This window comes from Gossypium arboreum, chromosome 12, assembly GCF_025698485.1.
Source record: "Gossypium arboreum isolate Shixiya-1 chromosome 12, ASM2569848v2, whole genome shotgun sequence".
NCBI lineage: Eukaryota > Viridiplantae > Streptophyta > Magnoliopsida > Malvales > Malvaceae > Gossypium > Gossypium arboreum.
Window position 1 is genome coordinate 106,636,610 of NC_069081.1, and position 26,363 is coordinate 106,662,972.

Consider the following 26,363-nt stretch of genomic DNA (forward strand, 5'->3'; position numbering starts at 1 on the left):
GAAGATACTTAAGGCTCTTATGATCAATATAAATGTAACATTTCTCATCATACAAGTAATGCCTTCAAATCTTCAATGCAAAGATTACTACAGCTAACTCCAAATCGTGTGTCGAGTAGTTGTGCTCATGTGGCTTCAATTGTAGAGATATATAGGCTATTACTTTTCTGTTTTACATCAATACACAGCCCAAACCACTTAGCAAAACATCACTGTATACAACAAAGTCCTTTCCTGACTCTGGTAAAGTCAGAACTGGTGCCTTGGTTAACATTTACTTCAATGTCTCAAAACTCCTCTAGCACTGATCATCCCAATTGAAAGGAACATTCTTTTATAGCAGCTTTGTATCGGCAATGCTATTTTCGAAAATCCATTAACAAATCTACTATAGTATCCAGCTAATTTCAGGAAGCTACGTATCTTAGATACATTCCTTAGTGCCTTCCATTGAACAATCACCTTAATCTTCTTCGAATCAACTCTAGTCCCTTCAGCAATTACCACATGTCCCAAAAACACTACCCCAGATAACCATAATTCATATTTACTCAACTTCTCATACAATTGTTTTTCTCGCAGAATTTGTAGCACTATTCTAATATGCTGATCATGATCTAACTCTCTCTTCGAATAGACCAATATATCATCAATGAAGACCACCACAAACTGATCTAAGTACAGCTAGAAAATAAGGTTCATCAGATCCATGAAAGCAGCTGGGGCATTGGTTAACCCAAACGGCATCACTAAGAACTCATAATGACCATATCGAGTATAAAAATAAATTTTCGGCACATCACTTTCTTTTACTTTCAACTGATAGTACCCGAATCTCAAGTCAATCTTCGAAAATACTGAAGCTCCCTTTAACTGATCAAACGAATCATCTATACGAGGCAACAGATACCGATTCTTGATCGTTACTTTATTCAGCTGTCGGTAATCAATTAAAAGCCGCATTGAACTATCTTTCTTTTTAAAAAATAATACCGGAGCTCCCCAAGGTGAAATGCTCAGTCTAATAAATCTACGATCTAACAAATCATGCAACTATACCTTCAATCCTTTCAATTCGGTAGGCGACATTCAGTATGGAGGTATAGATATTGAAGCTATACCAAGATAGACTTCAATTGCAAATCAACCTCTCTGTTTGGTGGCAAACCCGGTAAATCTTCAGGAAAGACGTCTGGAAACTCACATACAGTTCTAATTTTGCTACACTAACTTTTGACTAAAACAGAATTAATAACATAAGTTAAGTATGCTGCACAACCCTGCTGAAGCAATTTATTGGCTTTAATTTCTAAAATGATACGTGTCGAACCACTAGTACGAATACCATTTACCTTAATTTTGTTTCCATCTTCTATCTGAATACTGAACCTTTTTTTATAACAATCCAAAACCACCCCATGTTCAAATAACCAATCCATACCCAAGATTACATCAAAATCGCCAAAGGGCATAATCAACAAATCAACAGAAAAAATCTTACCCTGTATTATCAACGAGCATCTTTGGCACACTCGGTCCACAGACACGGTTTGTCCCAAAGGGCTAGACACTTCTATTAATATTCTAGACGTCTTATATTTTAACTTTCTCGACTCGACCAGTTTTAAATTAATGTATGAATGAGAAGAACCCAGATCAACTAATGCATAAACAGATTCAGAATACAATAAAAATATACCTATCACGATGTCATGTGCATCACCTTCTTCCTAAGTCCGAACCACGTATGCTCTGGTCGATGCTCTAGCCTCTGACTGCTGAGTAGCTATGTCACTACCTTTTCTTACACCACTACCTCTAGAAATAGAACCGCCTGTACCCGAGCCTCTGCCTCGAGCAATAGACACTGATCTCTGTGATGCTGCAGGTGCGGTGCTTTCACTTCCGGGCAGTCTCTGATAAAATGATCTATAGACCCACATCGGAAGCATCGCCTAGTTATTCTCCAACATTCACCTTTATGCTTTTTCCTACAATGTTCGCAATTCGACATATCAATGTTTCAAGAAGGGCTATTACACTACTAGTAGAAACTGTAGTCTGTTTTTCTCGGCTTCTGTCACCTTGGTCCAATCTAAAACTCCGCCTTCAACCACCTCTGAATTCTCTAGAACTTTTTGGCTGAGGATTATAACTAGTGGTTCCCGCTCGTTTCTCAGTCGATCTAGTAATTTCTGACTTTTTATCAAATCCCAGAACTTGCTCCACCAATTTTACCCGTTCAACCAAATCTACAAATTCTGTGATTCGATGGGATACCAACTGTACTCTGATTTCATCTCTTAAACCTTGTAGGAACCATTTACAAATGTCGGCATCTGTCGATATAAACTCTGAAGCATATCGGTTGAGTCTAGAAAATTCCCGTTCATAGTCTACCACTGATAGATCATCTTGTTTCAACATAAGGAATTCTTGCTTTTTGTCTTCAATATATAATTCCCCTACATATTTCTTTTATAATTCTTTCTAAAATAAATCCTATGTTACTTATTCTGTTGGTAAATGTTGAATTATAGATTCCTACCATAAATAAGCTTCACCTTGTAGTAGAAAAACAACACAGATAAGACATTCTCGAGGGGTACATTCCAATTGTTGCAAAACTCTTTTAGTTGATTCTATTCAATTTTCTAATGTGGATGGATCAACTCCTTTCAGACCCAAGAATTCAATGGCACTGTATTTTTAATTATTTTATTAGAGCCCGTCTTTGAGTAGGTGCGGATGTCGTAGCAGGAACAGTTCCCGCTACCCTTTATAAGGCATCAACAATAACTCTTAATAAATCAGAATCATCCCTATCTCTGACATTTCCCTTATCTACTCTAGGGGGTTGATTTCTCATAAGGTTTACACTAGGTGTTACTGATTCAGTTTCATCTAATCCATATGATTCTTCGCCTCCAGTGTACATTTCTTAGTCAATATCATTTATTCGTTTATCTGACATCTTTAATCTATAAAACAGAAATAACAAATAGGTCAGCATCCAAATCCCGACTCAATTTTGACTCAATAGTGGCATGTACTTTTAGACTACTTCCGAGCTCGATTTAGCCCAAGAATCAGCTAAACCTGAATAACTCTGATACCAATAGTTGTAACACCCTCTAACCTTAAACTGTCACCGGAATAGGGTTACAGAGCATTATCGGACATATAAAAAATTTACGAATAATTCATAAATAAATTAACATACATATTAGATGAAACTGAATCAGTAACACCTACTGTAAACTCGATGAGAAATCAACCCCCCAGAGTAGATAGGGGAAATGTCAAAGATAGGGATGATTCTGATTTATTAAGAGTTATTGCTTATGCATTACAAAGGGTAGCGAGAACTGCTCCTACTACGACATCCGCATCTACTTAGAGAGGGGCAACAATAAAAGAATTAAGAAAATACAGTGCCACTGAATTTTTGGGTCTGAAAAGAGTCGATCCATCCACAGCAGAGAATTGGATGGAATCAACTAAAAGAGTTTTGCAACAATTGGAATGTACCCCCCGAGAATGTCTTATCTGTGTTGTTTCTCTACTACAATGTGAAGCTTATTTATGGTGGGAATTTGTAATTCGACATCTACCAACAGAACAGGTAACATAGGATTTATTTCAGAAAGAGTTCCAAAAGAAATATGTCGGGGAATTATATATTGAAGACAAAAAGCAAGAGTTCTTGATGTTGAAACAAAATGATTTATCAGTGGTAGACTATGAACAGGAATTTTCTAGACTCAGCCGATATGCTTCAGAGTTTATACCGACAAAGGCTGACAGTTGTAAGCGGTTCCTATGAGGTTTAAGAGATGAAATTAGAGTACAGTTGGTATCCCATCGAATCACAGAATTTTTAGATTTGGTTGAACGGGCAAAAATGGTGGAGCAAGTTCTGGGATTGGATAAAAAGTCGAAAATCGCTAGATTAACTGGGAAACGAGCAAGAACCACTAGTTCTAATCCTCAGCCAAAAAGATCTAAAGAATCCCGAAGTGGTTAGAGGCCAAACACACCAAAATAATCCTCCCAAACACACCAGAATAATCCACCCAAATACACCAAAATGGCAGTAAGTACCTCTTTGGATAGTCCGAAGAAATATAGTAACATCAGTGTCTCCTCGGCCAAGCTGAAAAATCCCTAAATTCTTCCAATCCTATACAATGCCAACTATATCCGACTCAACCCGACTAGTTAATAGAGTATTCAATTTTCATATTTCAATTCCATCACTTTCTCATATTTTCAATTTAAATCATTCTCAATTTAATCACAGTTCAATTCAATACAATTTTCCACTTTCCAATCAATATATCATCAAATATTCATACATAATCATACTTCATCTCAATTTCAATCATTTCAATATTGACACTTACCTTATAATTTGCTTACCATACATATAAATTTAAATATAACATTAATAAATAGTAGTTCAAATTATAGTAATATAAACCGTGATTTTCTCGTATCTACTCCTCGATAACTTTTTCCTTTCCTTTTTGAGCCGATGCCTCTGGTTCTTTGCTAGCTATGAAAATTAAACTAATTTACACTATTAATACAGTACTAATTTATATTAAATAATTGAATTTTCTATTCAACTTCAACTTTAATTTCAATTTGATCCTAACTAAATTCACTTACTTTTCTATCTCAATTCATACTTTATTTCTACTCAATTTCCTACCAAATTCAACTTAACTATCTAATATTCATGAATAAACCCTAATTTCAATTTTTTTTCAATTTAGTTCCTCTAACACAAAACTTATAACTTACTTTACAATTTAATCCTTTTATCAGTTCTAACTAGAAATTCTATCAATCAAACCCCTAATTCAACCATTTGTCCAACATGAATCATGTTCAAAAATCTAAGAACTTTCACAATTTCAACTCAATTTCAACAAAACTTTGTTCTAAGGCTTCAAAAACATCAAAATTAAAAGAAAATGACTTAATTAACTTACCAAAATAAGCTCCAAGCTTTAAAACCCTAGGTTTTCCTTTTTTTCCCTTCCTTTCCCTGTTTGGTTTCACTCTCTGCTTTTTTTTATGCTTTGTTTCTTTTATTCCTTTTATGTTTTATTTACTTTGTTAATTTTATAATAATATAATAATAATTATTTAATTAATAAATATCTTTACACTTAAATTATAAGTAATTATTTATTTATTTTACAAGTGTATAATATATGCATTACACATGTATAATTTAATCACCATACATTTTTCTTTATTTTAATTTATTTATCATATAAAAATCTTATAATATAATTAATATACAAATATCTTTTACTTATTATTTAAGAAAATATATAAATATTTTACAAGTGTATAAATACAAACATTACATATGTATTTTATCATCACCATACATTTGGCATAATTTAGATTATTTTCATAATATAATATTTATAATAACTTAATTTAATAATATATTTTATAATTAAATCATATATAATTATATAATTAAAATCTAAAGTATCTAAGATTTTTAGCATGGTTTGCCTCTTCATTTATGAGGATTGGCCTAATTTCCCTTTTAGTCCTTTTTATTTTCTTTTAATCTACAATTTAACTTTTACCCTTTATTCACTTTAGTCCCTTTTTTTTCTAATTACTTTTAATTAAGCTAAATTCACTTAATAAAAACCTAATTAGATACACGACTAGGCTCATAATTATTTCTAATAAATATTTACTAATTCAGATTGCTAAGACGAAGGCTTGAAAATACACTTTTCCGATGTTTGTGAATTTTGGATCATTACACCCTGCCACACCTCCAACATCACTTTTGTATGACATGTGAATTCCTTTATTGAACTACATCATAATTGACTATCAATTGGCCAACGTGTTGTTAGTCAAAAGTATTAAACCGTGTAATGAACAATAATTTAATACCATTTTTGATCAAATGAATTTAAATATATAAAATTCAAAATAAAAGGATTAAATTACTTTTTGGAATCTGAATTTGAAAACCATTTTCATATTAGGGGCATAACCTGCCTTTTATTTTTTTAAGTTAAGACTTAAACTTAACAATTATTCTGACATTGAGACATAAACTTTTATTTTTCTCTCCTTAATATTTCCTTAATATGGTATCGATTGCTAAATTTAGTGACCAACTTGGACAAAAAATTCAAGCCCAAAAATAATTGTACGAAAATAAATTAAAAAAAATTCAAGCAATAAATAATTTAACCCCAAATAGACCACCTCAAAAGAGAATTTCGTAGCACGAAAAAACCGGACAAAGTTAAGAATCAACATGATCAAGAAGTCTTGCAAGGAGAATCGATGTAGGGTGCCGGGTGCCGATGAAAACTCGAACAATACATGCTAAATTGGGGGCAAAAATATCAAGTTCATTCCAAATTCTCAGCAGAATCAAGTCACATGCAACACCTATGAGACATATAATAGATTTGTTATGACCAAAGAGAACAGTTATCTAGCAGTAAATGTGTAACTATATACATGATCCACCACCACAATCTTTCACAAGAATCATCAGAGATTGGAATCCATCCATTCCAGCTATCTTATATGTGAATAGAAACAGCAGTAAGAAAACTCGAGCTAAAATTTCCGTGCATTCAAGGAAGCACTCTTCTTCACAGCATCTCGAGACCATGATGATGGTTTGAACCCCTGTGTCAGCAAGTTAAAAGCCGCAGCTGCACAGATTTTTCTTCTCTTGGACTCGAGCTCCAACCTCTTCTTATTGGACGAGGACGACCCAGATGATCCAGGGAAGATTGAAGCAGTTTTAATCAATGCTCTCTTATCTTTCCTGTTTCTCTCAAACTTGGAAGAAAATTTGACTCCTGCAGCAGTAGCACCATCTTCTTCACTTGCCGGAAGTAGTCGAATGCTTAGGCCCATTTTCCTTGAAGCAGATTCTTCTTCAAAAACCCTCTTCTTTTGACTCTGACAACAGATAAAAAAAGGAGTAAAACTAGGAAGCAAGCCCATAACGATATGTAACTAACAAGCCAAACTATGCTTAGTAACATACTCTAAGTTTGGCACGCAGAGCTTTGTTGAGGGCATAGTCATCTGAATGCCTGGCATCAGATACACGCTGAAGGCGAACAAGTACTGGCTCAGCTTCTTTCTTCTTCTGCAAATCCTCCTCCTGGTGTTCAAGACGATAAAATGGATCAGCAAGCTTGCCTCTTTCTGCAGAACAAATATACCCGTCAAAACCAACACACACAAAAAAAGAAATAGAAAAAAAGTTAGCAAAAAGTTAATTCTCATTCTCATTAAGCAAGATGCATGGGCCTATGGGTTTAACCCTTATTGAGACTTGGGAGTCATCCCATGCTTTTGACTGGAAGTTATACAGAGATTCACATTTTGTCAAGAAATTAGTCCATGACATTGGTGCAAAGTTCTCCAGAATACTTCATATTCAAGCAAAGACAGCCCTATAGTTAAAAGCAATTGTCATTTAAGAATAAAAAATTCTATGGAACTTACTACATACCTTCATCAGCAGGGAGTTCTAATGTCTCTGCGTCCTCAACATCAAACACTTCAGTTTTCCGCTGAGCCCCACTAATGATCACATACTCACAATTTTTGGGGTCCGTTTGAATGACTATCTCACGTTTGCAGCATGCAGACTTCATGGTAAAGCTCCATATCTAAAAGAAACAACTAATTGTTAGGAATACCAAATAAATGATGAGCTAAAATTAATTAACAGAATATGTCTACTTTAACAAAAACAAAATCATAGGAGAACACTTGCACAAGACATATTAAAATGAACCGTACTGAATAGATTACACAATTAGTAAAAAGAAGATACCTTTGTAGAATAATAATTTCCCACTTGCTTTTTCTCAGCATTGAACCGTACACCTTTTGCTATCATAGAATTGCACCCCCCACACCATATATTGAAAGGCATTTCAAACCTTAAAGCAAAACAAGAACGAAAATTAGACCTACAATTACCATTTACAGAGAAACTTCCCACACCAAAAGTAAAATTAGCGAGGATATTTAAACCAAATAATAAAGAACTTTGGGTCAAGAAAATGGCAAGCCAGAGCCCAGTTGCCAGCCAATCTTGTCAGAATATGTTGAAGAAATCCTTAATGAACTAAACCTTAAAAAGCTGTCATGCTCTTTTCAACACTAGCCACATTGAAGCCCATCACATAATATTTTGAAGATGACAAAAGAACATATCTGAGACACTCTCAAAAAAGAGATGGTATAAAAAATCCAAAAAGTATGTGATCTTACCTTATAATCAAAATGCCTTGATCTATTTTCCTCGCCCTCTCTCTCAAAGCATGTTGTCCATGAAACTTGTTCAAGGAGCCCTGAAAAGAGAGCAGTGGCAAAATTTAAAGATAGAAATGTCATAAATCATAACCAGCTTCAGCAAAGGTTTCCTTGAAACCCCCAAAAAAATGCATAAAGCAAATAAGTCTAAATTATGCATACCTGACTTGGATCCCATTCTGGAGGATAGTAAAAGTTATCTGCTCTAGCAGCTGCAAGCGAAGACTGCAAAAGCACAAACAAAGTGAGTTAAGTCCTCTAATAACTTTTCAATGTAGGGAGGGGGAAGGGATATACAAGCTTTAGACAAATGTTGAACAGCAGAAAAACTTAAGGACATTAATCGACAGCCACCATAAAATAACTAGTTAATGCGACAACTTATATTAGCAAACAGCTTAAAATATATTCCTCTTGAAACATTGCTCTAAAAGATTAATTTTTTTAACGAATCGTATAAAATCTATTCAGCCATATGAAATTAAGCCACACATAAATATCGCGAAATCAACATAACCGCGTGAATTCTGCGATAAAAAATGGAAAATTGGAGGGGTAATGAATGAAACCAATACAATTAAATATAAAACTAATCATAATGATATAACTAAACCCGTCTCACTTTCTAGGGATTGTAAGATCAACAACGAAGCGTTGGATAACACAAAACCCTAATTATCGGGGAAAACTAAAAGAAATTTTTCTATTTAATCTAATCGAAAGTTAGAGGGTATAATTTGCTTACCATAATTTCTTCTCGTTCTGGCTTCTTCTTCTTCTTCTCTTCTTCTGATTTGGATACTGGAAATTGAGATTTTGCCCTACTTTATTATGGCCCCCTATGAATTTTGATATATTTTGCTTCGAATTTTCTTAATTTTGTTTTAGACTAATTGCATACAAGTCCTCAACTTATAAGATAGTTTTAAATTAATCGTCAAACTTCAAGAAATTCTAATTAACTCTCAAACTATCAATTAATTGTATATCTATCAAAAAAATCAATTAGTTGTATATAAATATTATTTTTCGTCTTTTCATTTTATAAATCAATACAATAAATCAATTTATAGACTAATTTAAATGTTTTAATAAATGATTTATTAAATATATTCAATTACATTAATTTTCTTATTTATTTTTCTATAAATAATTTTATGAAAATAAATTATTTACGAAATATAAAATTTATTTATTTTATATCTAAATCAACTTAAATAAAATTTATACTAACTATTATAAATGTTACCTAGTTTTATTTATTTATTTATAAATAGATAAAATGGGAAAAAATAAAAAAATATGGACCAATTTATTACTTAAATTCAACACTTAATTTTTCAGTTTATTAAACATATATTTAATTAGAATGATACTGCAACATTATTCTCATAATTTGAGATATATAGTGGAATTAATGTTTTTATTGTTAAGTGTGGATGGGCAAAATAGTTTTAGAAGGCAAAGGCCGCTTGGGCTTAGCATTGCCCTAGCATCGGCAAATGAAAATCGATGCGATGATATGTTGGGTTGATTTTGGCTATCATAGCCTGATACTTTGTGAACTAAATTCTTTATTTTGGGGTAAAAATTTTGAGCTCCATGCTTGTTCTTCGCTAATTATTAAAATTTAAATAATATTGGACCATTGATAGCAATATTGAGAATCACTAGAAAATATAATTTTCTAAAATTTTAATGTCTTTTAACTGTAAATCACAAAGAAGTTTACTAGTTCTGCTAGCCATCCTCCAAATAGAATTCATATAAAAAATTATATCATAAGAGATTTAAATCTTTGATGTCATACATTATTCTATATATTGACAATATTTTCATCCCATATGGCCAGTCTAGCTTCAACCAAGAGTCTGAAGTGTTCAAATGATATTTCATTGTTGAAAAAAAAAGGTTTCATCTTGTATCAACATACTAATCATATGTTCTTAGAACTTGAACCACAGCCTCACAATTAATACTCATGTAGTCATATTAATATTTCCCTTTTCTGTGTCTGGACAACTTCATTGTACAATATCCAATCTATATGGAGTAAGTTCTAGTGGAATATTGTCAAGTAGTATAAAATCAATATACAACAGAGCAGTGGAGAAACAAGGAAAAGATAAGGCCAAAAGTAGTATATATTTCTCATGCTTCCGGCTTATTGTCTTCTCCAGTTTGTGTATGCATGCGGCTCCTAAGCTCTTCGAAAGCCTTCATGCTTTCAGCATCAAAACCACCCGCGAACTGGCAGAAAAGGAAATAAATTTGTGATTTATTTCAACATTTCAAACAGCATTACCGCAGTACAAGTAGATTTTTTATAACCTTTACCCTAGTGGTTAAACCAAGGGATACAAGTGCAACGCTAAATACCTGATGAACACGGAAAGCAAAACGGACCCCTTGCAGGAGTATAAACTCTCGATTTGGTTCTTTCTCCGGTCCACTCAGTGCATCAAGTTCTGATGCTACACGTTTCATATATTTCCTTGCCAATTGTACAGATGAAAGCTTGATCTGCAATATGCAAAAGGAAACATAAATCTATAATTGCATTGTGTAGTAGGAAAACAATTTTACATACTACTGTTATATTCGTGGAGGTAGTTTCATTGGTACTTAATCACATATAGCAAATTATGCAACTTAGAACACAGTAGCTTCATCTAGAAAAGTTTGCAGAACTAACAAGAATCTAAAATTTCTGGTATGACCCTTCTAATAATCCAAGTCGTTATCTAAGCAATAACTGGCTAAACAATCAGCATAACACAGTAGTGTTGATCAACTTACAACTACATCATCGGTTCATCATAATGGCGTGCCACTTGATGAACTATGTTCCATGCATCATACTATTTACCAAAGTGGAAGTTCCATGTATTAAAACTACCACTGCATAAAATTACCATACCAAACCAAACCTTTTAATTAATTGTTTTGGTTCATACCTTGCCAACAATCCCAGAATCTAATAACCAATTCACTGGAATTCCAAACTCCCTGTATCGTGAAATAGCCATATCTCTTGTACGCAAGAGGGCATATACACTTTGTTCCACTCTGAGAAACAAAAAATGAAATGGGAAATCAGAATATGGCAAGAGGAAGTGCATCTCTACCATCCTAAGATTGTTAATTAATACTGAAATGCTCCGGAAGGAAAACTAGAAGAATCCTACTCAGGTTTTATTACCCACAGGTTCAGAAATTAAACTAAATGAATCAAAACTGACTTACTTCTCAAGCAACTTGTACATCTTCTTCAGAGCAGCTTCACATGGAAGGTTTGGATCATCAACAAAGGAAGAGACCAGCTTCTCCAACTTCATTAGGTCCTGGTATTCAAAAGCTGCCTCTCTTAATGCATCAGCCTTTCCTTCAGGCCAATCAAAGTGCTTGAGAACTGCTCGTTCATCAACCTAGATGGGTGCAGAAAGATAATTCAGCAAATATAGTAGACAATAGACAGACAATTTCTAGTGAATCTGTTAGCAAATGAACAATGGGGTTCATATATAGTATATCTTGCCACTATGAGTTAAAGCAATGACAGTAGGTCTTTCTTTATAACTGGTAATATAATAGAGCAGACAATGGAGAGCAACATCGTGCATGTCTTAGACCTATGGTTTAGTTCCAAGATGCATCTTCTGCCATATTACCTGAAAAATATATGCTTCTTTCGTGCAATAAGATCTCTTTCAAATTCAAACTATAACCACCTTTTACAAATAAACACATATATTATATCGTGAATATTTTATTGCATACCAAGAAGGAAAGCTCCTCATCTAGCCAATTTACAAAAGCCACCAGGTCTTCTACGTTGGTGAAGGAAGCTGCCCGAATTTCAGCTGCCAAGGACTGAACAAAGTCACCTTGAGTTTCCACATCAGCTTTTACCTGGATCAATTCATATAATCTCATATTGTTAAGTCTGATTAAAGAACGCCTACCTAGATCTGATGATAAGCAGATAAATGAAAGGAAAGGAAAAGTTTAACACACAGCTAAGAGGAATGTCGATCTATTCTCAATCTCTCCAATCATGTTGCTCCTAGCATCTGATGTATTAGAAGTTGTAGAAAGCAAACTTGATGTGTCTTTCTTTGCCTCTCGTTTCATCAATGTCTGATAGAATTCAACAAGTTCAGGAGCTCGGTGAACTTTATCACCACTGCCTGCCCCTCTAGGTAGGCTGCCTGGAGGAGGAGGCGGAGGTGGTCTTCCACCAGGAGGTGGCGGTGGTGGTGGTGGCGCACCAGGTGGTGGAGGTTGTCCTGCTGCAGAGGTATTTGCATCAGCAGAAATGCCACTGGATGGCTTTGGTGGTGGTCTGGCCACCCTAGGTGGTCTCTTTTCAATGTGGGCAAGTTTCATCTTGCTGATAGTTTGAGAGTCTACAGCCTTATCGTCATTGGATTGCTCATTTGAGTTACCAGAAACAACTGACTTCTCCTTTATTTGAGCAAGTTTTGGGGGTAGATTTACAGGTTTCTCTCTTTCAGTCTTTTCGCCAAACCTCTCTGCCCTTGCTTGTTCTGCTTTTTTCTTAATTTGTTTCTCCCTCTCCATGGCCAACTTATGGCGGTCCTTAAAAGCAGGATATTTTTCCTCTAGAGTTCCTTCTACTGATTTAGACATTAATTGGAATGATGATGCAACATTATTCAAAGAGTCACCAGAAGAAGGCTGTGTTCTAATGTTGGGAAGAGTGGAAGTTTCAGGGGAACCAGTGAGTTCCTGCTCCATTTTACCAAAAGTTGTGATTGCAACACCATCACCTGCATTCCTCAGCATAAGTGATTCTAATGGACCCCGCTGACGGAGGCTCATGCTAGTCCTGCTTGGAGAGCCACCAGAGAAGGATCTGGCTGGTGACGAAAGAGCACTTGAATCATCTTTGCTCTTGCCCCATTTCTTCAGCTTTTGGATTAAGCCAGGTTTCTTACTGAGACTGCTGTATCTACTCATGGAACTGTCAATAGAAGCATTATCAAAATCCTCACTTCCAGGAGAGGATGGATGAGAGTAGTTGCTTTCAAGATCTGTGTCCCCTTGCCCACGTTCAGACCCTGCATATTCTAATAGTAACCTTTTAGCCTTCTCTTGGGACTTAGGGCTCAGACTTTTATTGAGATCACGAGCAGATATTTTTCCTCCAGGTGTCTGGTAATTACGGAGTTCATATCTCAAGCACGCATTGACCCAACGAAGGTACACTAGCTCTTCAACTTCACTAAATCTGTTCATCTGAAGTCCTTCCACTTGCTTTAGCAGATCTTCATTTGCATGTTTTAAATTATTGACCTCTTCTCTTGCCGTGGCTGCAATTTCATTCTGAAAGAAAGAATCACGTATAAGAAGAAGCTAAAAACCAGAACATTTATAAAGAATCACGTATAAGAACAAGCTAAAAACCAGAACATTTATGCTATTACCGGTGATACAGCCTAGGACTAATTACAATAGTTCAGAATATGATAAATAAGAGATGTCTGTGGGACTTACCTCTGTCATGTTGGAAAGGGAGGCTATTTTTGCTTCAGCAGCATCCAGTTTAACAGTTAACTCCCTCTTTTCGTGTTGAAGCTCTTTATTCTTTCTCCTAAGCTCCACAACTTCAATTTCTAACTCCTTTAAAGCTTTCAATTTCTTCTCAAGCTCAGCATCACTTTTGATGGCTTCTTGCTCTTTTGCTTGAAGACCAGAAACTTGTTGCTTGAGAAACAATAACTGAGCTTTTGTTTGGTTAGCATCAAGTTGAATTTGCCTTTGTAGCTCCTTGATTTTGTTCCTAGCCACCTCCAGCTCCTTCTTTATAGAAGCTCCATGTGCAATCTCTTCTTGAAGCTTCTTCCTCTCAGTTTGCAAAGAGTTTATGGTAATATTCAGCATGTCAATTTCAACTGTCTTGATCTTAAGCTGCTTTTGTAATTCAGCAATATCTGATTCCTGCTCTTTTAAACCATAGTACTCAAGCAATTCGCCCTCGAGCTTCACTTCCCTCTCCTCCAGTTCCTTTACTAAATTGCGCAACCTTTCCAATTCACTTGCATTGTTTGCCATCTCAGTTTCATATATTTTTTCTTTCTCTGCCCTGTCAAATTTATCAGGTGGTAACGGATATTCGATTTCCCCAGAAAGAAGGTCTTCAAATTCAGGTAGAAAATCTTCATCACCAATATCTGGTCGGCTATCATTAGCTCGATCAAATATGCTGCTAATCAATTTAACCTCTTCTTCCTCTTCTTCTTCCTCACCCTGTAATATGTTATCACATCTCAATCATTGGAAGAAAATAATTACTACGAAACCAGCTAATATTTTCTTAGACGGTAAGTTAATAAAAGCAAATAGTATCAGAAGTTAGCAATAGGATATTTAAATTTTGATTAAAGAATTAGAGATATACTTACATCCTTTTCTTTGAGGCTATCATTAGGATATCTAAACTGCTTCTTATTGTCCTTATTTGGATGTTGCTCAAAGCCTGCTTTGCCATTTTCTGAATCAGTGTTATCAGAGAATAAGTTAACATAACAAAATGAAGCCCAAATAGGAGATGAGTAAAAGTAGATATCTCTAATGGGAAAAATATCAGACAATGAAAACAAGCAGTCCTTCAATTTTTTTTTTCTTTTATTGAAATATGACTTGGGATCTAAAATTGATGAACTAAGAGATTAAAAAGTTGGGTACCTGAAGGTGATGGCTTTGAGTTTTTGAGATTGAGCCGCTTAACTGCTAAAGCAGCAATTGAAGCGGCAAGAAGGACCCTAACTATCATGTAGGATTTGTTGATATAAAAACCCTTTTCCTCCTCTCATCAACAGGAAAGAAATACTCCACTGACATCCCTACTCCACGTCTCCTCATCCCCCATCATTATCATCTTAAACCATTATGACCATTTAAATGTAAATACAGCTACCAAGAACGCAAGAGTTCACCAGCAACAAATGTAAATACAATCCTGTTGTAAATTCAAGCAGAACCCTAGTTAGAGAGTTGAATATATGGTTGAACCATAATAGCCATATCCAGATACAAAACGTTCCTAATCCATTAACATTATCATGTTATCAGTTTTGTAGACCTTTCAATGAAAAACTTTATAGTGCACACACGTAAGTAGAATACAGAACAACTGTCATGCTAAGAGCTACAGAAACCACCAATAAACTAGTGGCCAGTTTTGCTCCGAAAAGGAATGAAATTTACTTAAGGGTAGGACACTAAAACCTTAAGATTTTCCTGAGGAAAATGTTGTACTGTGAAAACATTGCCGAAACTAAAGCTGAAAAAGACACCAGAAACTGTAAATTTAAACAAAAAGCAAGCCTGCCTGAATATCTTGCCTGTTTTATTTAAGGACTACGTATATATTCTATTAGCAAGATAAGATGTGGGCAAGAGAAACCTCTTGTCTCTAATGCATTTAATTGAATGTTTCGGTCCCAACTAATTGGTAGGTGTTTGTCCAATTAAATTTCTAATACGAAGCTTTTAAGATTAAAGGACGCATGACAGAATTGCAACCGTCTGATCAATCATTCACTAACCAGCCTTGGACCCCTCATTCATTGACCATAGTAAGGCTGAAACTTAATTCCCAGCTGTTTGCTTAATGGACCGAAGCGAATGCAGAGGTGCATCCAAGCAAAAGCCAATAAACCCTACTTTTCTTTCTGGTGATTGAAATGGTTGGACTTTTTGGCTTTTCTTTTAGTTTTGCTAGGTTTTATATGATAAAAGAAATCTCTGTATCTCTTTCTGGGCCACAAAAACAATATTATCTGTAGCTCTGATAAACTATAAGATAATATACATCAAAACATGTCTCAGTTATACCAGACTACATATATTTATCCAAAATTTTCGCAGCCAAGTGGTGGGGTTTTGGCGAATTTTGTAGAGTTGAAAATTAAAGTAAGCATTCTGCAGTTAGCTTTGTTGGTAAAGAAAAAAGATGGGAGTTAGTAATTGAGTTCTATTTATATGGTAATAATGAGGAGTTCAGGAGCAGACAACTTTATAGATGGTAATGGATAAATAAACCCAGAAGATTCTTTTTTTTTTTTTTCCTGGCCGTGGAAATTTTTGGTGTTAACTAATCAACGCCAAATTCATCCCGGGGGAAAGAAATAAAAGGAAAAAATGGGAGGAAAAAAAACGCAGAAGAAAGTCATTTTCATGGTGAAATTATAGTGGGATCAAGTGGGCAATAGCAGACAATTTATTATCTAAAACAGCCGGTGGTTCACAGCTCTCTTGTGATTCTTTCTGGATTGAAATATACCAAGGCCTTGGCCATGGTTTAGTAAAGTGAGAATTTTGATTTGGATATAAATAAACCCCAACATTTTACAGCGACTTGGTAGTTGAAGAATATTGAACAGAACAGAAATAATGAAAACAGCAACTAAAATAGAGAGCAAACATAACATACCTGGCTATACGCTGTTACTATTAGTAAACAATGCACGGAACAGACAGCTGAGCGTCCATAGAAGAAAGGAAAGTTCATAAGTTGCCCGACGGCTGGGCGGGATTAACTTTTTGAGCTCTCTCCCGCTTAAATCCAATTAAATCTTAACCCTCTTTAACAACAAAAGAAAAAGATAACATAACCCTCATTTCATTATTGTCAATTAGATTTCACATTCTAATCATTGAAATGGCTTATGTAATAATCATGCAAGATATTTATTCAAAAATTTTGATTATGTTATAATTAATAACATATAAGACATGAATTTAATCCATATTCTCCATTTAAATATTTTTATTTTTTTTACTCAAATATCACACAATAATACATTAACTAAACCAAACTTGACATATAACCTCCGCGGCCTTATAGCATAGTTGGATTGGCTTTTAGGTGTGAATATAATATGATTGCACACATCAAAGAGCTGGTTCCCCAATTCTTTCATCCCATTTAGTTTCATCAACAGTGAACCAATATAAAAAGGTAAGAACATGAATGAGAAGATGATACTAAACAAATATCAACACTCCGACCAATGCTCAACAAAAATAATAAAGATTTTCTCATTCTGCGCTTCATGTCCATGGGAATGTCTTATTTGGTTTTCCTATGTTAAACATTTTCGGCTGACTGACAATCAAGCTTGGTCATCCCATTTCCATCTTCGTCCCACCTCCTCAAGGACCTTAGCTCGGGCTTGGCTTTTTCTCGCTTCATCCTCTACCCAAGATCTGCAATCGCATTTGATGATTTTCTTAATTACAACCATGAATCACACTACTTTCTACAAGCAGTAACTATAATATGGTACAGCTAAGAGTGGAGAGGGTATGCAAATTCAGCAGTTACCTGAGAATCTTGATAGCTTCGATCTCAGCTTCCAGTATAGATTTTGCATCAATTATTTCTTCTTGTTTGGACCGTAAACCACTAAGCGTATCTTGCAACTTACTATGCTCAGTAACATACATAGTCCTCTCAGATGCAAGCCTTTCTGACATCTCAGCAACCTCTTCTTTCAGACTCAAAACCAGTTGCCTCTGGCAGTCCATTGCTGCCTTTTCCTTCAAAAACTCAGCACCACATTTCTCCTGAACAATCTTCTCCTCTTCCACATCCTGAACTGCAGAAAAGTAAAGCTTCTCCACCTCAAAGCCTCGAGTTCTTTCTTCATCCAGCTTTTCATTCCAAAACCTCTGTATTTCTCCCTTTTCAAGCAATTCGGACTTGATTTCTTTCATTTGAGCTCTCTTTGAACAACTCTCCATTTCTAGCTTCAACAACTCATTGGAGATTGCTTCTGCCATCCTGCCACTTGTCAAAGCCACTGCTACTTGTGCTTTTGTTGAAGGTTTATTTGATTGAAATCGCTTGATTTGTCCTACAAAATTTAGAAATAGAATCAAAATCATATCTCCTCCATTCTAGGTTTTAGTTGTTAGTTTGATTTATTTCAATTTGTTACTGCTGCATCCTTATCTCTTTTATGTCAATTTATTATTTTGAATTCAATTTGTTATCTGGTGGTTCCTATGATCTAGTTGTTTGTTATGTATCAGCTCTATAAATTGAGCATCATTGGTCATTAACAAAGTATGAGCCATTTCCTGCATTCTTAAACCTTTTCATGGTATAAGAGCCTCTTATCACTTCACCGAGCTTTAAACTCCTGTTACCCACCCAGAAGTCATAGACACATCTGTTAAAAATTCTGATGCAACAACTTCTATAGTTCGGTTTAATCCAGTTACTCAACTACCAATCAAACTTAGTGGCAGCAACAACTTCTCCCTTTGGAAAGCACAAGTGTTTCTTTCTTTTAATCAATAAAAAAAAAAAAGGGATCCACTTAGCACAGTATCTTATTTACATTAATAACAGCATCACAAGAATAACTCTGCACATTCTACCCATTCTTATCTTTACGTTAGCTTAGCACTAGCTCTTTGCACTTTCTTGGCCAAAGCCACTCTTGAATTCCTAAAATTTATCTTCTAATATATGACATGGATGTCAGTTTTAAGTGTTTCTATCTAGAAGTGGCACCAGTCACGAATATTCCTACCATTTACATGTTAAATGCTTATCTGAAAGGAAGGGAAATGAAGCAAGAAGAAGAAATGAGGAAGGCAATACTGCATATGTATGCAAATAACAAACCAAGATAAGAATTGTACCAAAAACTTTTCTGAGTATGCTTTTTTCCCCAGCCAACATGTCTATAAAAAGTCCAGGTGATGAATCTGGACTGATCTCCTTCAAATCCATAAAATCTGCCTCTGTCCTTGATATCTGGACTGTAAACAAGTTAGGTTTTAAGAGCTATGAAAACACTGGTGAAGCATCAGTCTAATAGTTCCAAAGTGGATACAAGAAATTCGAGCAGATGATTAGGGAGAATTATTCTACCTGCTCTATTACTCCTGGCTCAAAGTCATACTCTACCAAGGCTTTCCAATTTATAAGATCCTCTCGAGAAATGAATCTAGAAAACCACATATGTTTCACTCAGTCAAAAGGTACTTTTCAAGAATTGATGAAATACGTAATGACTTTGCATCTTTACCGGTCAGGATAGAAGTTGATTTCTCCTTTTGAACCATCAGAAGCAGTGTTCCTACCAGAAAGCTTGCTGGGAATGATGCCTGCCTCTGCCAAAGCTAATCAAAGTTCCAAGGAGAAAAACTCTTAATTGTCATCTTTAGAAAATTAACAAAAGAAAAAACATACTCAAGCCTGAATTTACATGAAAATGTCAAAGCGGACTTTACCTTGAATGGACTCAAAATCTGGGTCATTAGCACCAATATCGTCAAATGCTAAAGTTTCTGACCCAGAAAGTGCAATGCATGGAACAATCCTGTGCCTAGGGTTCCTACAAGAAAGTAAGCTTCCATGTCAGATCAGATCATGCAAAAGAAAATGCTTAGAACTTCCCACGTTCAATTTCAACCTATTTCCAAAAGAGTGAATACATGATAATTACTACCTTTCTAATAATGAACTTGTACGAACAAGCCATCTAGCATATTCCCTTCTCGTGCATAATTCATCAGCTCTTTCTTCATCTTCAATGATCTGCAAGCCTTAGTTACTCGATACGATCATAAGCAGTTCATTTGAAAAAACAGTGAGATGATTTTACATAAAAGAAGTTTCAAAAATAAAAAACCTTCAGCTTCTTTAGAATCGATAATGCTTCCTGTTGAGTAGAATCCACAGCAACAGGTACCACAATGCGTTCATGCTTATATGTAGGTGCTGAAAATTCCAAGGAACAGAAATCAAATTTTCTAAAGAATTGGGTTAAATCAAATGGATTAAACATTAGAATATAGTTTGAAACACCGGCCTCACCAACATATTAAAGTTTAGTTTAGCTTTTGTTAGGTCCAACAAATGGCAATCTAAAATGCTGAAACATAAACTAAACAGGAAATTAGAAGGATCTATAAGTGACTGCTGCACCTGAAGGAACAGCTTCGGTAACTGCAACAGATACATGGTCGGGTATTGTCTCAGCAGCCTGTTCATCAGATTCAAGATAGTGTCTAGCTTCGGTTTGATCATCTTTTGTTTCTCTCCAGCTAAAGAACTCGTGAAAAGTATTTAATGGACCCCTGAACTGAAACTTAAACCCTGTAAATATCAACAAAAATGCACTAAACATGAGTTCAAACATACGCATTGTGTTCATTGGAGAAAACCAAAAGGCGTTGTTAAGTCGAGAGATTGCATATGAATGCAAGTGTCGATAAAAGCAGATAAATTATTCAAATAAAGAAAGAACCCACCTTTTTTGTAGAATAGCAAGTATGAAATGGAAATTGCAATAGCAAGTGAAGATCCAATAAGACTCCCAACAAAAATAGAAGACAATCCTGCAGAACAGCAAAAACGCATTTCTGATTGGACCCAAATTTTATATAAAAATAATAATTCTTCAGTAAATGAAAAAGAAAAAGAAAAAGAAACCTTTTTTATTTGTTTTCGGAGTCGGAGGAGCTTGAACAACGGCCCAACCCCCATAGTTGTTAGGTAGAGAATTGGGATCAGGAGGGAACCAGGAAACGTCAACGTTTGAGTGCAGAAGAGAAGCAGAGATATGCAGAATTCGGGAGTTGGAGGATCTGCGATAAGAGACAAATGAAGTTGGAGACGTGAAGGAGGAGAAGCAGCTGCTACGGCGTGGAGGAAAGGAGGGGGGTTCAGATGCGATGAACCGAGACGATGGAAATGCGGTGGATGAGCCCATCCTTGATCGATTAACAAAATTGGGGTACTAAAACGAAACCAGAGACGATGAAGCAAAGAACAGCAAGCATTGGACTGAATTGGAATTGGAAGATAGGACGTGAGCTTTGGGGTCTACGTTTTGCTCTCGGGCTCAGCTGCTGCCGCGCACCACTTGTCTCAACCCTTGAGTACCTTGTTCCTCTTTCATTTTGTCTGTCAGTGCCACCGCGAGGGTTTTTCTTCATTTTTTTTCCTCCCAAAAAATAATTAGTCGATCCATGGATTAACCCTTCAAAACTTACTACTTACTGGAAACTACCAGTCCTGTTAACAATTAATATTTCTTTATTTTCTTCTTTATGGGTTTTTTTCCTTTACGTGGATCATTGATCCATTTAGATTTTTCTTATTTATTACTCCTTTTTTATTCTCCTAATAGGATTGTTGGAGAATTAAGCCATAATTAAAAATTCAGCTTTTATTGTTTGCCTTTATTTTCTACCCACTTCCATCCTCAACTTGACTAAACTGTAAAAAATTCAACAACATTAATGTAGTCAATCGCATGATAATTCACAAAAATTTCAAAAAAATTTAAATTATTTATTCATATGAGTAAGAAAGTATATAAATTGTCATTTAAACTGTTATATCAATACCATGAAAATTTTAATAATTTAACTAATTTTTCCATTAAGGACAAAAGTGATAACAAAAATAATTACCAAAGTGATCAAAAGGTTAAACATTAAGGATGAAAAATACTATTTATTAAAGAGTTTTGAATGAAAGAATAATATTATCCTATATTATAATTATTATTAGTCCAAAACAATATTATCCTATATTAATTAAAATTTTAGTTAACTTTTATAAGATAAAATGCCTCTTTTGAGTGCTTGATAAGATGAATCTTGTAGATGTGTCATATAAAATGCTTTATAAAAGTAGGTAGGTATGTTAAGCCTACGTGATAAAAGAAAAAGGAACATATTTGGGGCATATAAACAAATGTACTACGCATTCTATCAAACATGTATTTTCCATATAAGCAAATGTAATACGCATTCTATCAAACATGTATTTTCCATATAAGCAAATGTAATACGCATTCTATCAAACATGTATTTTGGGAAAAGGGTAATATCCTCGCCACCTTTGATTGTCGAGCACCCTAAGAGGTAGGGTAAGTCGGGGTGGATCAATTGTGATAGTGATGAAAGAACGTCCTAATAAGTAGGGTAGGTCGAGTGGACCATCATGACGATGATGGAGGAGCCTCCTAACCTCTCTTTGGAAAGAAAATGTAATACCTCCATACTCGATCCGGTCGTCGAGTCAAGGCATCAGGATATCACATTCGTTGTCGAAACAACTACTGAGAATTTCAGATCAATGTATCATATTATTTAATTAATATAGATCATTAACTCATTTCAGTAATAATTGAATTTACGATAGAACTAATTATGAGTTAAAGGAGCTTATTAAAACATTCACAATTGATCAAAGGCCAAATTGTATAGTTCATATTTTGAACTGTCATCGCGATGTTGAGATTTCCATGTTGTGACATGGCAAACTTGTCATCGTGACGTCGTCTCAATTTTCCTACATGTTCCACGCTTTATTTTTATTTATTTTTTTTATATATCATTACCTGAATCGTATTCAGATATCATAACCGCCACTTCATTTTACATATCATCCACTTACATTTATTTCTAATCTCAAGTCCTCATAAAAACATGATATTCAATTAAAGATAACAAAATTTATAAAATTAACACAAATATTAAAGTTTTACAAATAAGACCATTGGAAGACTTGCACTTTCAAAGTAGTTTACCCACTTGATGTATATTTCATATTTATTTCTAAATTGTGTCAATCAATTTAATTCTTCATAAAATTTTAACAAGAACTCAATATCACATCAATTAACAATTATTCACTTATTATTTTATCAATTGTTTAAACATATTCACATGTATTAATCATTCCATCACTTACAATCATTTCAAACATTTCAAATTCATCTACTATATATATATATATATATATATATATATATATATATATATATATATATATATATTCATATATTTTTCCTCCTCCTCCTCTCCATTCCACATCCTTTATATATATATATTTATTAGAATCTTTAGCTTTTAGTTTATAACATGCTTAAATGTAACATTGTCTATAATTCCACTATTTACTTATATGTTAATATCAAAGCTCTCCACTTGAGTCATAGTCACTAAATTATTTATATCTTGAGCTACAGAATTTGAAATTAAGATCTGCTTGATATTTTTGAAACTAGACTCAAATATCTTTTTACATAAAAATTTCAAAATTTATAATTTAGCCAATCAGTATAGTAAATTATTCAAATTTCTCATTGTTCTATTGCTTGACAGCTTCGACCTTTTTTAACTAAAAATTAATTATCTCTTAGAATGGGGTTTGGATGATTACTTTCATTTGTTTCTATTGAAAATAGACTCATTAATAATTTAATAATATAAATTTAAACTCATAATCATTTTTTTAAAAATTTTTATGATTTTCCAAAGTCAGAACAAGGGAACCTGAATCTACTCTGACCTTGTTTCATGAAAATTAATATATCTCAAACTATAAAATCCCGTTTCTTCACATTTTCTTCCATATGAAACTAGATTCAATAATATTTAATTCCATATTTAATTCGATTGATAAACCATAAAAGTAACACATTTTAGTCTCATACTTAGCATGTTTTTGGATGGTTTATCATATAATTTAGTGAATTAGATGCTCCTAATCCCTTAATTTCATGTTTTATACTTAGGAGAGCATAGGGGAACAAAAGGAGCATAAAACGTTCCAAAAATGGACAAAACAGGCTGATTGAAAGATCCACACGGCCAAGACGAATTCCACACGGGCTGGCCACACGCCCGTATGAGCCACACGGGCTGGCCACACGCCCATGTGGTGGCCCGTGTCAATATCGCTACCTGTTTCCCAAATATGCAAAAAAAGCCAAATTTTAGGGTTTCTGAGCATTTTAAAGTTTATATAAACACACTAAAAACAGACCTAAAGGGGGACGCAAAGCAGAAAACAGAAATTACTCGAAGGAAGCCATTGGAATCGTCTCAGAAGCAGATCTACATCAAGATTGAAGATCTCCATTCAAATTTCTCTCGAAGTTTATTTGGGTATGTCTTGTTGTTTTTCTAAATTTGAGATGTCTTCCTTTTATATTATGAACTAAATTCCCTAGATACCTAGGAAAGATGAAACCTAAGATGGATCTTATTATTTAATATTCTGAATTTAATGATAAATACTTGTTCTTGTTCTTAATTATGTGTTATTAATTCTTGCTTTAATATTTTCAGGATATTATTCCAAGTTTGATGTGCTTATTCAGTGGAGAAAAAGTCCCTGTTTAAGAGTAGATCTCACAAAATTAAGCGGAGTTGCATGCAACCCTAGAAATAGGGCGGCATTAATCTGTCAGATTAGAGTCAAATCTAATAAGGGAATCCATAGATCGAGTTAATGCAATGATAGGGGTTTTAATTAGAAAAAAATTTCGATTAATCAACCTAAAGTCAATTGTTCTTTGTGTCGAAAAAGATATTAACATAAATTAGGGATTTCTACGGATCAAGACAAGTGAATAAATCTTTTGATTTAGAGTCAGAATAATAAGTGAAGTCTAGGTGGATTCTTCCTTGGGTATTGCCTTTATTATTGGTTTATTCGATTATTTTCTTCACTCTTTGTTGCGTGCAGTAGTTAATTAGTTAGTTAATTTCAAATTAGAACAAACCCCTTTTATTTTAGGCTAAATAATAGAAAGAAAGTTAATGCTAATACTTTTAGTTCTTGTGGATACGATATTCTGGACTCACCATAATTATATTAGCATTCAATAGGTGCACTTGCCTTAGTCGTGATCGTAGTCTAGTTTAGTGGTTCATAAAATAATCATCATCACTCTCTAACTAAATTTCTATCATTTTAGGTGAATTTTCAAAGTTAAGTCACTACCGTTGTCCAAACTGTTTAATGAAAATATTTTCTTTTCCAAGGTTCTTTGCACTCTCTTTCATTCAATCACACATAATTGCCATACTTTTGATTATTATACAATTTAGTCACTTATGTTTATATGTAGATTACATATTCATTTCTTAATTTTAGTACTTTTCACCATACAACTCACATTCTCTCTTACCAATTTAGTGTTTTAAGTCTCTATTCTTCATCAAATACTTTCTATTTCTAGTAGTTAGATTAAATACATGTTTTATACATCTCACTCAAAACATCTTTAACTCAATCTATTAAAATACACGTAGGTTTAGTATGAAACTTACCTCTATTGTCAAGAATTTCTTCATTTCTTCTTTATTCCCATGCATTTCTCATCTTCACCTTTTTCCTTCCTTTTTCTTCTCATTTTCTCCACTTCATCTACTATTTTCTTGCTTCTAAATTGATGAACATATTCTCTAAAATCTCTACTTCATCTTCTCTCTTTAATATCTAAGGAAATTTTTAAAAATTTTAGGTAAAAATGTAGGTTTTCATGGTAAAGGACTAAATTATAAAGAAAAGAAAACTTTCTTTCTCACCCTTTCACTAATGTTGGAAGGATGATAAATTTCATTCATCCTTCCTTTCTTTTTATACTACCATTTTCTAATTGATCATTTTACCCTTCATAATCTTTCAAAATTTCATCATTGAATCATTACTTTATTCGCTAAAATTGTGATTTAGTCCCTCACATTCTCCACCTATTCAATTTGGTCACCGTATACCAATTCCATATCTTAGTAAATTGGATTATTTTCACTTTTGGTCCTTCAAATTTCTTTTGATCATCTAAATTTTGAATATTTACACTTGAGCCAAAAAATTTCACATACTTACGATTTAGTCCCTTCCTTAATACTTCATGTCATGCTTCTTGATTTAACTCTTTTTTGATATATTGCAACTTTCATTTTATTTGATCATATATCTTATTTCGGTAAGATTTTATATCATATTATTTGTGACCAATGAGGTTTTGAGGATGTTATAGAAAAGGGAATATCTTTGTGTATATAAGTGTGCCAACAAGTCAATAAAAGAAAAAATCAGTGTTATATAAGTACCCCAACAAGTGGGTGGGTCGAGTAGACCAATTATGACAAATGAGCCTCTTAATCCCACATTTAGGTAGGTCAAATGGACCAATCATGACAGAGGAGTCTACTAA

The 26,363-nt window shown here is 34.2% G+C and overlaps 3 protein-coding genes across 11 annotated transcripts; all 3 read right to left on the reverse strand.

Moving 5' to 3' along the window:
• Positions 1-6,389: 6,389 nt before the first annotated feature.
• Positions 6,390-9,243, reverse strand: LOC108480632 (uncharacterized). The gene is made up of 7 exons (XM_017783683.2): positions 9,095-9,243; positions 8,512-8,574; positions 8,308-8,387; positions 7,865-7,973; positions 7,538-7,697; positions 7,064-7,227; positions 6,390-6,975 (listed from the first exon to the last, which is right to left on the reverse strand). The coding sequence occupies exons 1-7, from the start codon at positions 9,095-9,097 to the stop codon at positions 6,625-6,627; spliced, it is 930 nt and encodes a 309-aa protein (XP_017639172.1). The 5' UTR covers positions 9,098-9,243; the 3' UTR covers positions 6,390-6,624.
• A 983-nt stretch (positions 9,244-10,226) lies between these two features.
• Positions 10,227-17,035, reverse strand: LOC108483379 (protein CHUP1, chloroplastic). Of its 9 annotated transcripts, none has more exons than XM_053023373.1 (10): positions 16,811-17,035; positions 15,061-15,334; positions 14,778-14,851; positions 13,870-14,622; positions 12,367-13,698; positions 12,130-12,261; positions 11,596-11,777; positions 11,307-11,418; positions 10,729-10,872; positions 10,227-10,599 (listed from the first exon to the last, which is right to left on the reverse strand). In XM_053023373.1, exons 2-10 carry the CDS (start codon positions 15,146-15,148, stop codon positions 10,501-10,503), a joined length of 2,916 nt encoding a protein of 971 aa, XP_052879333.1. In that variant the 5' UTR covers positions 15,149-15,334; positions 16,811-17,035; the 3' UTR covers positions 10,227-10,500. The 9 variants fall into 9 exon arrangements, with proteins under 9 accessions (XP_052879333.1, XP_017642233.1, XP_017642232.1 ...); XM_017786744.2 differs by having other exon boundaries at positions 14,778-14,866; positions 16,811-17,034; XM_017786743.2 differs by lacking the exon at positions 16,811-17,035 and adding an exon at positions 15,924-16,803 and having other exon boundaries at positions 14,778-14,866.
• A 248-nt stretch (positions 17,036-17,283) lies between these two features.
• On the reverse strand, positions 17,284-21,498 carry LOC108480179 (uncharacterized). The gene is made up of 11 exons (XM_017783078.2): positions 20,831-21,498; positions 20,650-20,736; positions 20,324-20,494; positions 20,028-20,116; positions 19,845-19,933; positions 19,627-19,730; positions 19,422-19,515; positions 19,265-19,340; positions 19,033-19,147; positions 17,705-18,236; positions 17,284-17,586 (listed from the first exon to the last, which is right to left on the reverse strand). Exons 1-11 carry the CDS (start codon positions 21,108-21,110, stop codon positions 17,493-17,495), a joined length of 1,731 nt encoding a protein of 576 aa, XP_017638567.1. The 5' UTR covers positions 21,111-21,498; the 3' UTR covers positions 17,284-17,492.
• Between the last annotated feature and the right edge of the window lie 4,865 nt (positions 21,499-26,363).

What these genes read in the sequence shown, in the direction of transcription:
- LOC108480632 (XM_017783683.2), bottom strand. An exon ending in CAAGGCATTTTGATTATAAG is followed by an intron (nt 7,974 to 8,307) that starts GTAAGATCACAT and finishes TTTTGCTTTAAG; the next exon opens with GTTTGAAATGCCTTTCAATA. An exon ending in CTCTGCGTGCCAAACTTAGA is followed by an intron (nt 6,976 to 7,063) that starts GTATGTTACTAA and finishes ATCTGTTGTCAG; the next exon opens with AGTCAAAAGAAGAGGGTTTT.
- LOC108483379 (XM_017786744.2), bottom strand. Translation starts at nt 15,148, where the DNA reads ATGATAGTTAGGGTCCTTCTTGCCGCTTCAATTGCTGCTTTAGCAGTT. An exon ending in ATGTACAAGTTGCTTGAGAA is followed by an intron (nt 11,419 to 11,595) that starts GTAAGTCAGTTT and finishes TTTGTTTCTCAG; the next exon opens with AGTGGAACAAAGTGTATATG. An exon ending in TTGCTTTCCGTGTTCATCAG is followed by an intron (nt 10,600 to 10,728) that starts GTATTTAGCGTT and finishes CTTTTCTGCCAG; the next exon opens with TTCGCGGGTGGTTTTGATGC.
- LOC108480179 (XM_017783078.2), bottom strand. Translation starts at nt 21,110, where the DNA reads ATGGGCTCATCCACCGCATTTCCATCGTCTCGGTTCATCGCATCTGAA. An exon ending in CGATTCTAAAGAAGCTGAAG is followed by an intron (nt 19,934 to 20,027) that starts GTTTTTTATTTT and finishes TAAGGCTTGCAG; the next exon opens with ATCATTGAAGATGAAGAAAG. An exon ending in CATACTCAGAAAAGTTTTTG is followed by an intron (nt 18,237 to 19,032) that starts GTACAATTCTTA and finishes TAAATTTTGTAG; the next exon opens with GACAAATCAAGCGATTTCAA.